Genomic DNA, 14,478 nt, shown 5'->3' with positions numbered 1-14,478 from the left:
CTTGAAAAAGCACCTTTGGGACTGCTGGCAAACACAATGGTGCACTGCCATGGTCATAAGCAGATACTGTGACTTGCTATTTATCCTAAAAGCAAAGTTACTTTGCTGGGTTAACCTTGGCTACCATTTCACAATCATTTGAACTAGTCACCAGGTGCAGCTGTGTATTCATGTTATTTGCCCAATGACAAATTCTGGTGATCACCCATCTTCCCAGGATAAAGCCAGATATGGCATGGATACCAACAGCCCTCCTTTAAGGTGACTTCCTGTAAGATTATGTAAGTGATACACTGGTAAAGAGCCTTTTTTGTGATCACACTTTGAAAAGATGTCTTTCCATTTAAAAGTTAGGCTTGCACTAGTACATTTATTACTGAGACATCTATTCTTTTTCCTATGTTTTTGATGTTGATCAATGGAACATTTTTATTCCTTTATTTGCCTGCTTCTGAGGCTTCTATCACTGCATAGTTACATTTCCAAATTTATTATTATGCAAAATAACAGTTTCATTTTTAAAAAGCAATTGAAAAACAGCTGACCCAGTGTACTAATTGTTAGCTTAATACCTATTTTTTCAGAATTTGGTGAAAGTATTAAAGTGTAAAGCAGAGCTTTTCTTTAGGGAAGGATGTTAAACTGACATAGTTTTAAATTCAGCTAAAGCCATTTGAAATACTATTATGATTATTGGAGATAATCATGGGACAATCATGCTAGCTCATTGTAAATGAGATAATTATGAATTATACGGTACCTACATGATACTATTGCATAAAAATTAAATGAATCTATCTTATCCATTCTTAAAATAATGATTCCCCATTACCTAAAAAATACTACATTTACTGCTGTTAATTGTTTCCGTTTGTTCAGCTCCAAGATACATAACAATTAAGGAGAGACATAGCATTTGATGAAATATTCTGCCAACCAGCACAACTGTAGAATCAAGATAATTACATTTATCAGTTCACTAGAACTTAATTTTCTAGTTTCAACCAAACTGGCAATACATACTATAGAATATTATTTTTCAATTAAAATTATAATATAGAAAAGGGTGTCTAATCGTGTCTTAAAGACCCAGCTTAAGAATTCAACATTTAGTTGTAACAGATGTGTTGTGAAGTTCTTCATACTTCCTAGTTTGGGTGAGAATCTTCTTAATCTTCAGTGCAGGATTGCAGTAGATGGGATCCCAGAGAATCTTATTTACATATATGACATTTTATATCCTTACAGTGTTCCATGTTTCATTATTTTCAGGCATGCAATGGACTGAAATAACTTTCTCATATTCGATAAACTAATGTCTTCTTTTTTGTTCCAAAGGTGCATGTCTGCAGCAATCAAAGATTCTGGAATTTTTCCGGAAGATGTAACATACATCAATGCTCATGCCACCTCCACTCCACTAGGAGACGCTGCAGAGAATCAAGCTATCAAAACCCTTTTTAAAGGTCATGCTACTGCTCTTGCAATCTCCTCAACTAAGGGAGCAACAGGTCATCTCTTGGGTGCCGCAGGAGCTATTGAGGCAGCTTTTACTGCTTTAGCTTGTTACCATGGAATTTTGCCACCTACTTTAAATCTGGATCAGACAGAGCCACTATTTGATCTCAATTATGTTCCATTAGTAGCACAAGAATGGAAAAGTAAAAAGCGGTGTATTGCTCTCAGTAACTCCTTTGGTTTTGGTGGAACTAATGCCTCATTGTGTTTTGCTAATATTTAATCTTGTAATCTCTCGATGTAAATATGCTCCCTCCTCCATTTATCTACCAACCAAATATAAGTATACATGAAAATTGTTTGTCTATTTTTTATTCACATCTTTTTTTACTAGTGCTTGCTTGTTCTTTTGAATGCTTTGTTTCAACTGAAGATTGGAACATCTTCATTAAAAAGATGTGAAAGTTTCAAATTCAGAATATTTTGAACTTGTAATACCCCATGGGATTGAAACAGTTGTTTAAAATTTGAAGTGAGTGAACACTGATATAAATAAATAAAATGATAATCATATCATTAATTGTAAAACAAATGGAGTTTGTGTTGCTTCTAAAAATGCTTAGCATAAAATGCTTTTAAGTAGAAAAGAAAATAAGCTGTCTGTGTAACTGTTACAAGAAAAAGCTTCTAACAGGTACAGAATTAAAAGTCAAACCGCAAACAAGATGCCAGCAGTAACCCCAAGTAGAGACAAGCAAAAACTGAACAGGAAAAGCTTAAAGATGCTTTTGGGAGCTAGCACAGAAAAAAGGGCGGGGGGAATATATTGAGTGCTTTAATAATCAAAAATATTATTTCTAAGAAAAGGGGGCTTGAGGAGGGGGATAAGGTACATGATTTAAACAGGAAAAGGGGTAGGGGTAGGAAATGGGTTTGTGCTTGTGTAAGGAATAAAATGCCAATCTATGCTTTGATCTGCATTCACCTTTGATGAGCCCTTATTTGGAAAATATTCTGTGTTTGTGAGACCTGATTGATAGATGTATGAGAGGTAGTGAAACTACCGGGTGAGAGGGAGTTCCAATCTGCATTTCTGCTGTCCTGAGAGGGAAGCAGTCAGAGAAGAACAAAGCAAGTGGTTAGATTAAAATATGAGAGAGTTTGTTTTCTAAAATGGGAAACAGAGGGAGTAAACCAGACAAAAACAAACAGGGAACCGAGTTCCCAGAGCATCCAATCATTCCTCCAGAAAGCCCTTTAGGAGTAATGCTTAAACACTGGAAAACTTCAGTCAGGACCAGGGATAAGAACAAGAAAAGAATTATTCAGTACTGCTACTTCGAGTAACCAGTTCCCCATTAAAGGGAGTGCAGTCTTCTGGCCATAGTATGGCAGTTATGAAGACTGATTATGCCAAGCATTAAATTTATATGTTAATGGCAAAAAGCATTCACAGGAAGAATCAAAGTATGCATGTGCTGGATACCTGAAACAAAGTCTTTTGCAGTAAGAGAGGACAAAGTCAGTGATACAGAGGAAGACTATGTTACTTTAAAGAAATGGGACCCTCTTGATTATCTGCCACCACCACCATATAATCCACAGGTACCCCTAGATCAGGTGGTAGGTACCCAGGAACAAACCCAAGGAGGTGACGTGAGTCTGGAACAGGCAGTGGGTGAGCAACAGGACAGGATAATAGAAATCTAGAGTGTGGAGAGACCTGTAAAGGACACTCAGGAGAAACTATGTCCAAGGTTGTGCAGAGAGATTGCACAATGTGAGAAAGACCTAATATAGTTTCCTATGCCTTCTGGAAAGGATAGAGATGTTAGACCAAAGAAAGTGGTCCCAAAGAGACCCATGTTTCCCTTAAGGGAAGTGCCTAATGGATCAGATGCACGGGGATTACCTCAGGTAATTTATGTGGAATCTCCACTTACCAGTAATGATGTGAAAGTCTTTAAGAAAGAGTTGAATTCATTAGTGAAGGATCTAATAGGAGTTTCAAAACAATTAGACATTTTCCAGGGACCCAATATACATATAATTGGAGTGAATTACATTCTATTATGAATAATACAATGGAGAGGAAAGGAGGTTTAATCACTGGAGAGGAGAGAGGTTTAATCAGAAAAGCAGCCATGACACACTGGGATAATAAACATCCACCAACTGGAAATAATGGTGGTCCTACCGGGGAACAGAAGTTTGCTCTCCAGAAACCTAATTGGCAGAGTAACAATGAACAGGATACGAGACACATGGAAGACGAGAGAGAAATCATAACTGAAGGAGTAAAGGAGACTGTACCTAAAAACCAAAATTTGAATAAAGCCTTCGAAATATACCAAGACAAAGATGAAGCACCAACTACATTTTTGCAGAGACTGAAAGATCACATGAGAAAATACTCAGGCATAGACCCAGATGCTCAAACAGGAGAATGATTCCTGAAATTTAATTTTGTGGCTAAATCATGGCCTGACATCCAGAAAAAGATACAGAAAACAGAAGGGTGGGCTGACATCCATAGCTGACCTTTTAAAAGACGTTCAAAAAGTATATGTGAGAAGAGATGATGAGAAGCAGAAGCATAAAGCAAAGATCATGATTAACACCATGGAAGAAGCAAAACATAGAAAGGAAGAGGAAACCTCCCATGTTTTAGGACATGGGAGAGAATTCATTCCTACATGAGGTGTAAGGGGAAATAGAGCAAGAGGCAGAGACATTCTACATGCCTGGGGAGCGGGATGTGGTGGAGAGTTACCTAAACCAAAACCCAAACGTTATGCCTGTGGGCTAGAAGGACACTTTAGGAGAGATTGTCCTATACTAAAGAAAGAAGATGAGTGACAGCTGAATTTTAAAGCTGACAGGATCTGGAACTAGATTAGGGATATCACGGCCATTGTCTTTAAGATCCCACCAAGAGCCCTTGATAAATGTACAAGTGGGATCTTACCAAGAATCTGTAGGGTTTTTAGTAAGACACTGGGGCAGCTAGAACATCTTTAAGTTATATACACCAAGGACTTTACTTTTCTGACCAAACTACCATTGTAACTGATGTTAAAGAAGAAAGCTTTTTTTTAAAAAAAAATTATTGGTTTTTAAAAACAAACATAAACAAACAAAACATAAAAATATCAAGCTATCTTCCATAGGTGTACATACAGTGTGCCGGTTGGTTTACAAATTGTTTTGTGCTTCCATTTCATAGTCTTCAATTACAATTACATTAGATATAATCTCATATTGTCAATCAAAAAGTAATACCTTAGTATCATTATTAATCAATCATTTGACTATACTTTTATTCATTCATGTTTTACAAGATAATCATAATTTACTTAGTTTATTTTATAACAGTTCATGTTATCATCCCAAATCTATCCTAAAATCATTTTGTAGGTATAATAAGAAAGAAGTACATCTTTATATATTTATTATTTTCTAAAAGTCTACATATTTCATTACTGTACTTTATTGTCTAACCATTGATAGAAAAGATCCCAAATTTTATAAAATTGTTTATCCTCTTGTTCTCTAATTTCAAATGTCAATCTACTCATTTCAGCACATTCTAATATTTTCTTAATGATTTCCTCCTGTGATGGTATTTTCTCATTTTTCCAGTTTTTAGCAAATACAATTCTAGCCGCTGTTAATACATTTACAATCAGGTATTTCAAGTCTTTACCATATATTCCAGGTAAAATTCCCAATAAAAATATCTCTGGTTTCAAGTCTATATGTTTTTTTGTCATTTTTTCCAACCACATGTGGATTTAGTCCAGTATTTTTTAGCATCCGCACAAGTCCACCACATATAGTAATATGAGCCAGGTGTCTGATGACATTTCCAACATTTTTCAGATTTATTCTTTCTTGAACATTCTTGCTATTCTTGTTGGGGGAAAATGCCACCTGTAAAACATCTTATACAAATTTTCTTTATATGCTGTTGACATTGTCATTTTATAATTTTGAGACCACAATTTTTGCCATTTCTCTAAATCAATCCCATATCCAAAATTCTTCCCCCAAGCAATCATAGTTTCTTTAACTTGTTCTTCTTCTAGTTTAATTTCTAAAAAATATCCATACAATTTTTTAATCACCTTTTCATCAGTACCTGTCAAAATCTTATCTAAGTCAGTCAGTTTATCATAGAAACCTTCTGTTTTAGAATCTTTATCATACCTTGAATATATTTGCGCATATGAGAACCAATTCATCTTTATACTTTGTTCCTCTAGTTTTTGCATAGATTTAAGTTCACTCTTTTCATTCAATATTTCACCATATCTAACTGTTTGTTCCTTTTTGTATATTATAGGATACGAAAATGCTTCAATAGTCAATAACCAAAAAACATTGTCTTTTAGTCTTCTCCCAGTTTAACCACAGAGACTCCCATGTATAATGTCTTCTAAAATCCCCCTGTGTTTTAGTTCCTTTGTACCATAAAAAAGCATGCCACCCCAACAACAAATCATGTCCTTCTAATGTCAACAATCTAGTATTTCTAGTCTGCCAGTTCTTCCTTTTGTCTTGATAGCATATTCTTTGTCAAGATCTTTGTCTTATCTTTATTTATTTTCAAACCAGCCACCCTTCCATATGTCTCTATCTTTTCTATCAATTTTGATGCTGTTTCTAAAGGGTCTTCTAAGATGAAAACCAGATCATCTGCAAATGCTTGCAGCTTAAATTCTTCCCTTTTGATTTTCATTCCTTTCATAGTCTTTTCATCTCTAATATTTCTGTTTAGCACTTCCAAAGTTAACACAAACATCAAAGGTGATAGTGGGCACCCTTGTCTTGTTCCTTTTCTTATATTGATAGAGTCTGTCAATTCTCCCTCTATCATTACCTTTGCCATCTGCTTATAGTCTATAGCTTCTATTGCTTGAATAAATTTTCTAGCAAAACCCATCTGTTCCAACAGTAATAACATGAATCACCAATTCACATTATCAAATGCCTTCTGTGCATCTAGGAATATCAGAGCCATTTGTTTTTCAGGATGTGCCTTGTAGTATTCCAAGGTGTCCAAGATTACTCTTATATTGTCTTTAATTTGTCTCTTTGGCAGAAATCCATTTTGATCAGGATGGATAAAATTATATAAATATTTTTTAAGTCTTTCTGCCAATATTGAAGCAAAAATTTTATAATCTGCATTTAGTAGAGAAATGGGTCTATAGTTCTTAATTTGTAATGGGTCGGCCACCTCTTTTGGAATAAGTGTAATATAGGCTTCTGACCATGATTTAGGTATCTTCTTCTTTAACATAACTTCATTCATAACTTCTAGCAATGGAAGATTCAACGATTCTTGTAATGTTTTATAAAATTCTGCCGGAAGTCCATCTGGGCCTGGTGCCTTTCCATTATTTTGCTTCTTGAGTGCTTCAGTTAACTCCATCATCGTTATATTGCTTTCTAACATTTTTTCAGTCTCTTTAGGTATCTGAGCTAAATTAGCATTCTGTAAGTACTGTTTAACTCTTTCCTCATCAATATTCTCTTGCATATATAATTTCCCATAGAAGTCTCGAATGATTTCCTTCTTCTCTTTTCCAACATGGCAAACTTGGCCTTGATCATCTATTAACTGCAATATTTTCCTTGATTCTTTCTCCTTTCTCAATTTATATGCTAACCATCTACCTGGTTTGTTTGCGTCTTCAAAGTAGCTCTGTTTAGCACCTCTAATTTTCTGTGCTAATTCTTCTTTTTCTATTTGACCCATTTTATGTTTAATTATATCCATTTTTAGCTTGATGTCCTTTTTCTGTGGCATTTTCTGTAGCTCTTTTTCAAGTCTTTTATGCTCATCCTCTAAGGCCATAGAGGCTAGTCTTTTCATAATATTCCTTTTCCTTGTATAGTCTATTATCAAGCCTCTAACATATGCCTTCATTGTATCTCATGCATTCTGAATTGATGTATCCTCTTTTTTGTTTTCTCTAAAGAAAAAAGCCAATTCTTTCCCCATCCACTGTGTGAAGTCTTTTTCCTTTAAAATAGCATTATTTAAGGTCCATCTAGATCTTCTTTTTTGTCCTTTCCATTTAATTGTCATTGGATTGTGATCTGCCCAAGTACTTGTTTCAATATTTATTTCTTGAATATTAGTTATTAATTCTGTTGACATCCATATCATATCTGTTCTGGACCATAATAAGTGTCTATTTGAATAGAAGGTGTATTGTTTAGTTTTAGCATTTCTTTCTCTCCATGTATCTTTTAAGTTTATTTCATCTACCATTTAAAAAAAAGATTTAGGGAGAGTCTTTCTGTTTTGCTTTATTGTTTTCTGTGCTGTATAGTCCAATTTATTGTCTACAATTCCATTAAAGTCTCCCATCATAACGATATTAGCATAGTCCAGTTCAATTATATTCATATGCAATTTTCTATAAAATTCTTTTTGATTGTCATTCGGGGCATAGATTGCGATCAGGAGTGTTTTCATATTATTGTCCATTATTTCCACCATTAATAATCTTCCATCATCATCCGTATGGATCAATTTCGCTGGGATAATATCTTTAATGTATAAAACCACTCCTCCTTTCTTACATTGTGTCAAGGAAGTAAATATTTTCCCTAATTTTGGCTGTACCAAGAATTGTCCATATTGTTTTTTAATATGTACTTCTTGTAGACAAATTATATTAAATTTTAATTTCTCTAATTTGTGAAAGGTTTTCCTTCTTTTAACGGCTGAGTTAAGTCCATTTATATTAATTGTAACCAATTTTTTCTCTTCCATGGTTATATTTTATAGTAAGGTTTAGCAGCTCTCGTAGATCTTAGTTCATGTTGTTCTTTGGCTTCCACCTTTCCTCCTACTGCACCTTCTACTTTTTCAGTCGCCATTTGGCAGTCCTCTTGGAATTCAGTTAGTGAGATCTCTTTTTCTGCCTCTTCCTCTTTCCCTCCAAAAAATTCTGTATAAAATAATTCTGCTTTCTCAATTGAGTCAATTCTATGTCTCTGTTCTTGCCATGTGAACATTAAACCTTCTGGAATCAGCCATCTATAATTCACCTCTTTTTAAAGTAGCATTTTAGTCAGGAATCGGTATTCTCTTCTCATCTCTCTCACTCTTCTGGGTATTTGTTTCAAGACCACAATCTCCTTATCTTTATATTTCAAAGTTTTCTCTTTTGCCACTTGCAATATTTGCGTTTTAATGGCTTTCTTTGTAAATCTAATGTGAACTTCTCTTGGCAAGCTATTTCTCATTGCATATCTTGTGAAAACTCAATAAACCTCATCTATTCCACCCATCATCTTCTCTTGAGTAATTTCCAAAGCTTCAGCCAGTATTTCTATCATTATCTCAGCTAAGTTTTGTCCTTTTTCTTCCTCTACATTTTGGAATCTAAGATAGAATTCTGATCTATCCATCTCCCATCTGAACATACCACTTTTATCTTGTTCAACCACCGTTAATCTATTATCAATATCTCCAATCTTCTTGTCTCTTTGTTTATCTTCTTCAATTTTTTGGAATCTCTCATCATACTTCAACATCATTTGTTGGATGTCCTCCACTTTTTCATCGGGTTTCGCTGTTCTTTGTTCAATGTTCTCTATTCTCTTTTCAATATTCTCTGATCTTGCTTGAATATTTTGAATTCCTTGCATAATCATCTGCAGAGTCACTTTTTCTTGTTCTTTTTCTTGCTTTAACATTGTCTGTATTGAACGTCATCTGCCGGATGGTGGAGAGGAAGAAGTAGAAGTTGAAGAACCAGGAGCTGTAAATTTCCTACTCATTTTAAGCAATTCAAAATCTTCAGGTTCTTCTAAACCTTAATCCAATTGTGAAGTAACCAATTATAGTTCAAAATAAAAATAGTAGAAAAAAAAGCCCAATAATAATGATTAAAAAAAAGAAAAAAAGGGACAAAATTTCTTCAGGTTCTGTATACCTTAATCTAATCAATAGTTAGATGAAGAAAAAGGCTTAAGAAAAGAAAAAAAAAAAAAAAAAGGAAAAGGAAAAATTCTTCAAGTTCTTCAACACCTTAATCCAATTAAAAGGTCTCAAATAGAAAAGAGTGCATGAGAATAAACCAGAAAGGTAGATGAAAAAACAAAAATACCAGGAAGGAAAAAAAAGGCTTTTAAGGCTTTCCCTTTAAAATAAAAAGCAAATGTAGAGATTGGGCTTCCAAAGAAAAAAAGAAAAACAAAGACAAGCTCCAACAAAGTCAAAAAGCCATATAGTTATTACAAGAAAAAAAGATAAAATGAAATACAGTAAAGCTGGTGAGGAGGGATAGCACAACTTAGAAAAAGTAAAAAGGGTACACTGCACTTTGTTTAATTATCCAAGGCTCTTATTATAGCTCTCTTCTCCAAAAACTTATCACCTTTCCCCCCTAGGTTTCAACATCAGACTCCAGCTGTTGATAGAAACTCAGAAGAGCACCTGCAATAATACTCTCCCATGCTCTTCCCTCTATCTTATCAAATAGCAATGTCCTTGAAAAAGAGTCTCAGTTCTTTCTTTCTCAGCTTTGTCTGGTCACAGGGAAATAGAATATTTTCAAGCCTCTAGTTGGCAGTGTTACAAAGTTTCTTTGCTCTCACTGTCCCCCTCCTTTTCCAAGCAAGATATAATAAGAATTAATTAAAAAAAGAAAAAGATATTTTTTAAAAATGAAATAACTAAAGGGAGCCTCTAACCTAAAATATTACAAAATCAAAAAGGTGAAAAAAATAGATATAAACAAAAAAAGCAGTCCAGTTTCAAAATGCAAGATCGTGTATAGAAAATTCAGCAATGAGGAAAAAAAAACACATTACTTTGACATTCCTGTTTAAAATCGCCGCTTAATCACTTCTGTCAAAACTTTTACAGATTCTTTCTTTTCCTTAGGGTGTCCTTTCAGATCTTAGAATAAAAAAAAAAGTTCTCACCAAACCGGCACACTTTCTCTTTCTATTCTCTTCTGTTTCGGAGCTGACCCAACTTCAGCAGCTTTAATGGCTGCCTCTTTGCTGCTGGCAAGAAGAGCTTCTCCTGGATCTACCAGGGCCTTTGTGGTATCCCTGGGATCGACAGGATGCTCTCTTCACTTTCACTGTCTCTTCAGGATGGTTTAGATCCAGGAACAAAGATATCGGCAGTGATCTCACACCTCCAAGATCACATGCCATATCGTCGCGACGCCAGCTCCGCCCTCCAGAATCCTTATACACTCTTAAGCACCATACCACATGCCCATGCTTGGTTTAGTGTTATAAACCTTAAAGATGCTTTTTGGACCTGTCCTTTAGATGAGTGTTCTAGAGACATGTTTGCATTTGAGTGGGAGCATCCAGAAACACATAGAAAACAACAATATAAATGGACTGTTCTCCCTCAAGGTTTTACAGAATCACCAAATTTATTTGGACAGGTGTTGGAACAAGTACTTGAACAGTGGATAATTTATTGTTCTTGGGCAAAAAGAGGCTTGAGGTTAAGAAAACCAGAGATAAACTGTTGAACTTCCTAGGATAATAAGGACTTAGAGTGTCAAGAATAAAATTACAATAGGAAGTAAAATATTTAGGTTATTTAGTAAGTGAAGGGAAAAGTTCAGAAAGAATACATGGAATAACTTCACAACCTCTACCAAAAACCAAAAAGGACTTAAGAAAATTCTTGGGTCTAGTAGGGTATTGCCATTTATAGATTAATTCCTATGCAACTCTCACTAAAGACCTATATGCTAAATTACTTGATAAAGAACCAGAAAATTTACATTGGACAGAAGAAGAGAAAATCCTAATACAATCCATCAAGCAAGAATTAATTACTGCACCAGTATTAGCCTTCCCTTCTCTAGAAAAGCCCTTCCATTTATTTGTAAATGTAGATGAAAGAATAGCATTAGGAATTTTGACTCAGAAGTGGGGAGGAAAAAGATACCCTGTGTCTTATCTCTCCAAATTGTTAGATCTGGTGTGCTGTGAGTGGCCAAACTGTATTCAGTCAATAGCTGCCACTGAAATAGTGGTAGAAGAAAGGAGAAAATTGACTTTTGGAGGAGCTCTTATAGTAGGCATCCTAGTCTGGTCAGTATTGTGGCTGAAGGACACAAGGATCCTGTGCTATGAAGCAATACTGATGGGAAAAAATGATTTACTTTTAGTAGTAGACAACTCAGTAAATCCAGCTCAATTTTTGAGTGGAAATACTGATTCTAATATGGAACCTGAACATCAATGTGCTGAAATCATTGACTTGCAAACTAAAGTGCAAGATGATCTTAAAGAAACTCCTCTTAATCAGGGGTATAATTTGTTCATTGATGGATCATCTAGAGTGATCGAAGGAAAAAGACATAATGGATATGCTATTGTGGATGGAGATAGCAATTTTCTAGTGGAAGCAGGGCAGCTACCAGTTGCCTGGTCAGCCCAGACTTGTAAGCTTTATGCTTTGAAAAAAGCCTTAAAGCTCTTAAAGAGTGAAGACGGTACCATTTACACAGACTCAAAATATGCATTTGGAGTAATACAAATATTTGGGAAAATTTGGGCTGAAAGGGGACTCATCAATACAAAAGGGAAAGATTTAGTGCATCATGGACTTATTGTAGAAACCCTTGAGAGTTTATTATTACCAGAAGCAATAGCAGCAGTTCATGTAGAAGGACACCAAAAATTAACCTCTTATGCAGGAAGGGGTAATTCTCTAGCTGACTCAGAAGCCAAAGCAGCAGCTCTAACTGAAGAACCTATTCAAATGCTGCCTTCCCTCAATTGGAAGAACCAAAACAAGTTCCAATGTTTAACACCAAGGAGAAAGAACGATTAGCAAAAATAGGAGCTGAACAAACTGAGAAAGGTGAATGGATGCTACATGATGGTAGGCAGATGTTAAATAAACAAATAGCTAGAGAATTACTGGCAATCCTGCATCAAGGAAGTCATTGGGGAACACAAGCACTATGTGACACCTTTTAGCAAAAAATATGGATGTATAGGGATTTGTACAGTAGTAGCATAGCATATCTGTGAAAGATGCTTAATTTGCAGAAAAACTAACAAACAGCATCTTAGACAAGAAGGAAGCGGAGGGAGACCCCCCTCTCAGACCGTTTCATATATTTTGGTTTTGGTTGATCGTTTGACTGGATGGATAGAGGCTTTCCCTACTTCCAAAGCTATTGCATCAACTGTATCCAAAATAATACTAGAGCAAATTATTCCTAGATATAGGATGGTTAGTGTAATAGATAGTGATCAAGGCACTCACTTTACTTCCAGGATGCTTTAGGGAGTAATGGAAGGAGTTGGGATAAAGTGGGAATGTCATGTTCCTTGGAATCCAAGGAGTTCTGAAAAAATGGAACATAAAAACCAAGTCCTAACAAGGACCTTAAACTAATGTTGGAAAGTCATTTGCAATGGACCAAATGCTTGCCCTTGGTTCTCTTAAGAATAAGAACACAACCCAGAAAAGACTTGGGTGTTTCTCCTTATGAAATGTGGTTTAGAATCCCACCCTTGGAAAACCAGAAAGGAGTTCCAAGTTTTGAGATTAAAGATAAAATTTTAAAGAACTATATTCTGAGGTTGTCTTCTGTTCTTTTCTGCCCACAGGAGGAAAGGATTGCTAGCACAAACACCACCATTGGAGTTTGCAGTTCACCACTATAAAATTGGAGATTGGGTCTTGATAAAAAAAAGCTCCAGCCGAACTGGGAACACCTACTGTTGCAGGTGTTGCTGACAACTGAGACCACTGTACGAATAGCTGAGAAGGGCTGGATGCATTATACCAGAGTCGAGGGACCCATGAATGCATTAGACCCCCAGTGGACAATAGTGCCAGATCCTGAGAATCCTGTATGAGTGATCCTGAGGAGGAACAGAAGGACTGACCCCATTCCTTCATCCTAAGACTGACCTTGGCTGAGTAAATAAAAACAACAAGGACAAGTTTAATTAATGTATGAATGGTGGGAGTGGGTTTTGTGGAGTATATTCTGTATTTTGGGACTGTTTTTATTGTTGGTCAAACAGGAAGCTCTTCTGTGAGACTGCAAGACCTGAGCCTACAACTATATTGTTTACTCATCCAGATGTCTAATTTTGTAAGTATTTGTGTGACTCCATACCCTACTGCTGCTGTTGTTACCATTGTCCTGATTGTGGGCCAGTACCCATAGATTGTGTTTACACATATGGTCCATGTGATTGCATATATAGCCTTAAACAAGAGGTGGATTTACCTATTGTAGTATTGCCTACTGATGACAAATGTGATCGTAAGTATAGACCTTGTGTTGATTCACCGGCAGCCGGTGCAGATGGCAGAAGTATTGGGCAGTGAGGACGAAAGGAAACTTGTCAGGGAGTCTGGCAAGGACTTGGACGAGGGTCCTGCATCTGATGCAGGGATGGGGCCAGGACTATCTGAGTTGGGTGTTGCCTTTGGAGCCTTTGAAATCTGGCAGCAGTGAAGCAGAGGTCCCCAGGAAGCCTGTTCCCAGTGCATGTGTACGCAGGGCTGCTAGAAGGAGAGAGCAGCTGAAGCAGCAGGGGCAACTCAGGAGTAAGGCTGGGAGGTGATTGCCGCTCCTATAAGGGATAAAAGCCAGCCCTCAGTAATGTGCTCTTTGCAGGAAGCAAATAAGTTCATTAGATTCTGATTCCACTTTGAAGTCCTGCGGACTCTGGTTTGTCTTTGCTGGAACTTCTGGTGGTTTATCTGTTAATTAAGTGAACATCTGTTTCATGGCAGCCTTTTACAACCCTGAAAGGTGTGCTCTTACCTCAGACAATTGTGTTTATGAGTTTTGGCTAGGAATGCAAATAATTCCCAGCATCGCATTAAAAAGGTTTGCTTTTACACACAGCATGTGTTTTCTTAATTTGAACGAGGCCTGGGTCACATCAGACCTTGAGTGTTATAGGGAGATAGTATGAGAATGTTGGTGGTCCAGAAAAGTTGAAGTAATCTGCAATTTATGTAGGTTTTCCTGATGAGGT

The 14,478-nt window shown here is 36.1% G+C and overlaps 1 protein-coding gene across 3 annotated transcripts in view; it reads left to right on the top strand.

Annotated features, from left to right (window-relative positions):
• Positions 1-2,050, top strand: part of OXSM (3-oxoacyl-ACP synthase, mitochondrial) — a 43,719-nt gene extending 41,669 nt beyond the window's left edge. For all 3 annotated transcript variants that reach the window (XM_087915523.1, XM_087915524.1, XM_026708150.2), the window contains one exon: positions 1,339-2,050. In XM_087915523.1, the coding sequence (XP_087771649.1) occupies positions 1,339-1,741 (403 nt within the window). In that variant the 3' untranslated portion in view covers positions 1,742-2,050. The remainder of the gene's footprint in view (positions 1-1,338) is intronic.
• Positions 2,051-14,478: the final 12,428 nt, after the last annotated feature.

This window comes from Pseudonaja textilis, chromosome Z (assembly GCF_049901715.1).
Source record: "Pseudonaja textilis isolate UNSWEBS1 chromosome Z, rPseTex1.2, whole genome shotgun sequence".
NCBI lineage: Eukaryota > Metazoa > Chordata > Lepidosauria > Squamata > Elapidae > Pseudonaja > Pseudonaja textilis.
The sequence above is the reverse complement of the archived record's forward strand: the minus strand, read 5'-3'. Positions and strand labels throughout refer to the sequence as shown.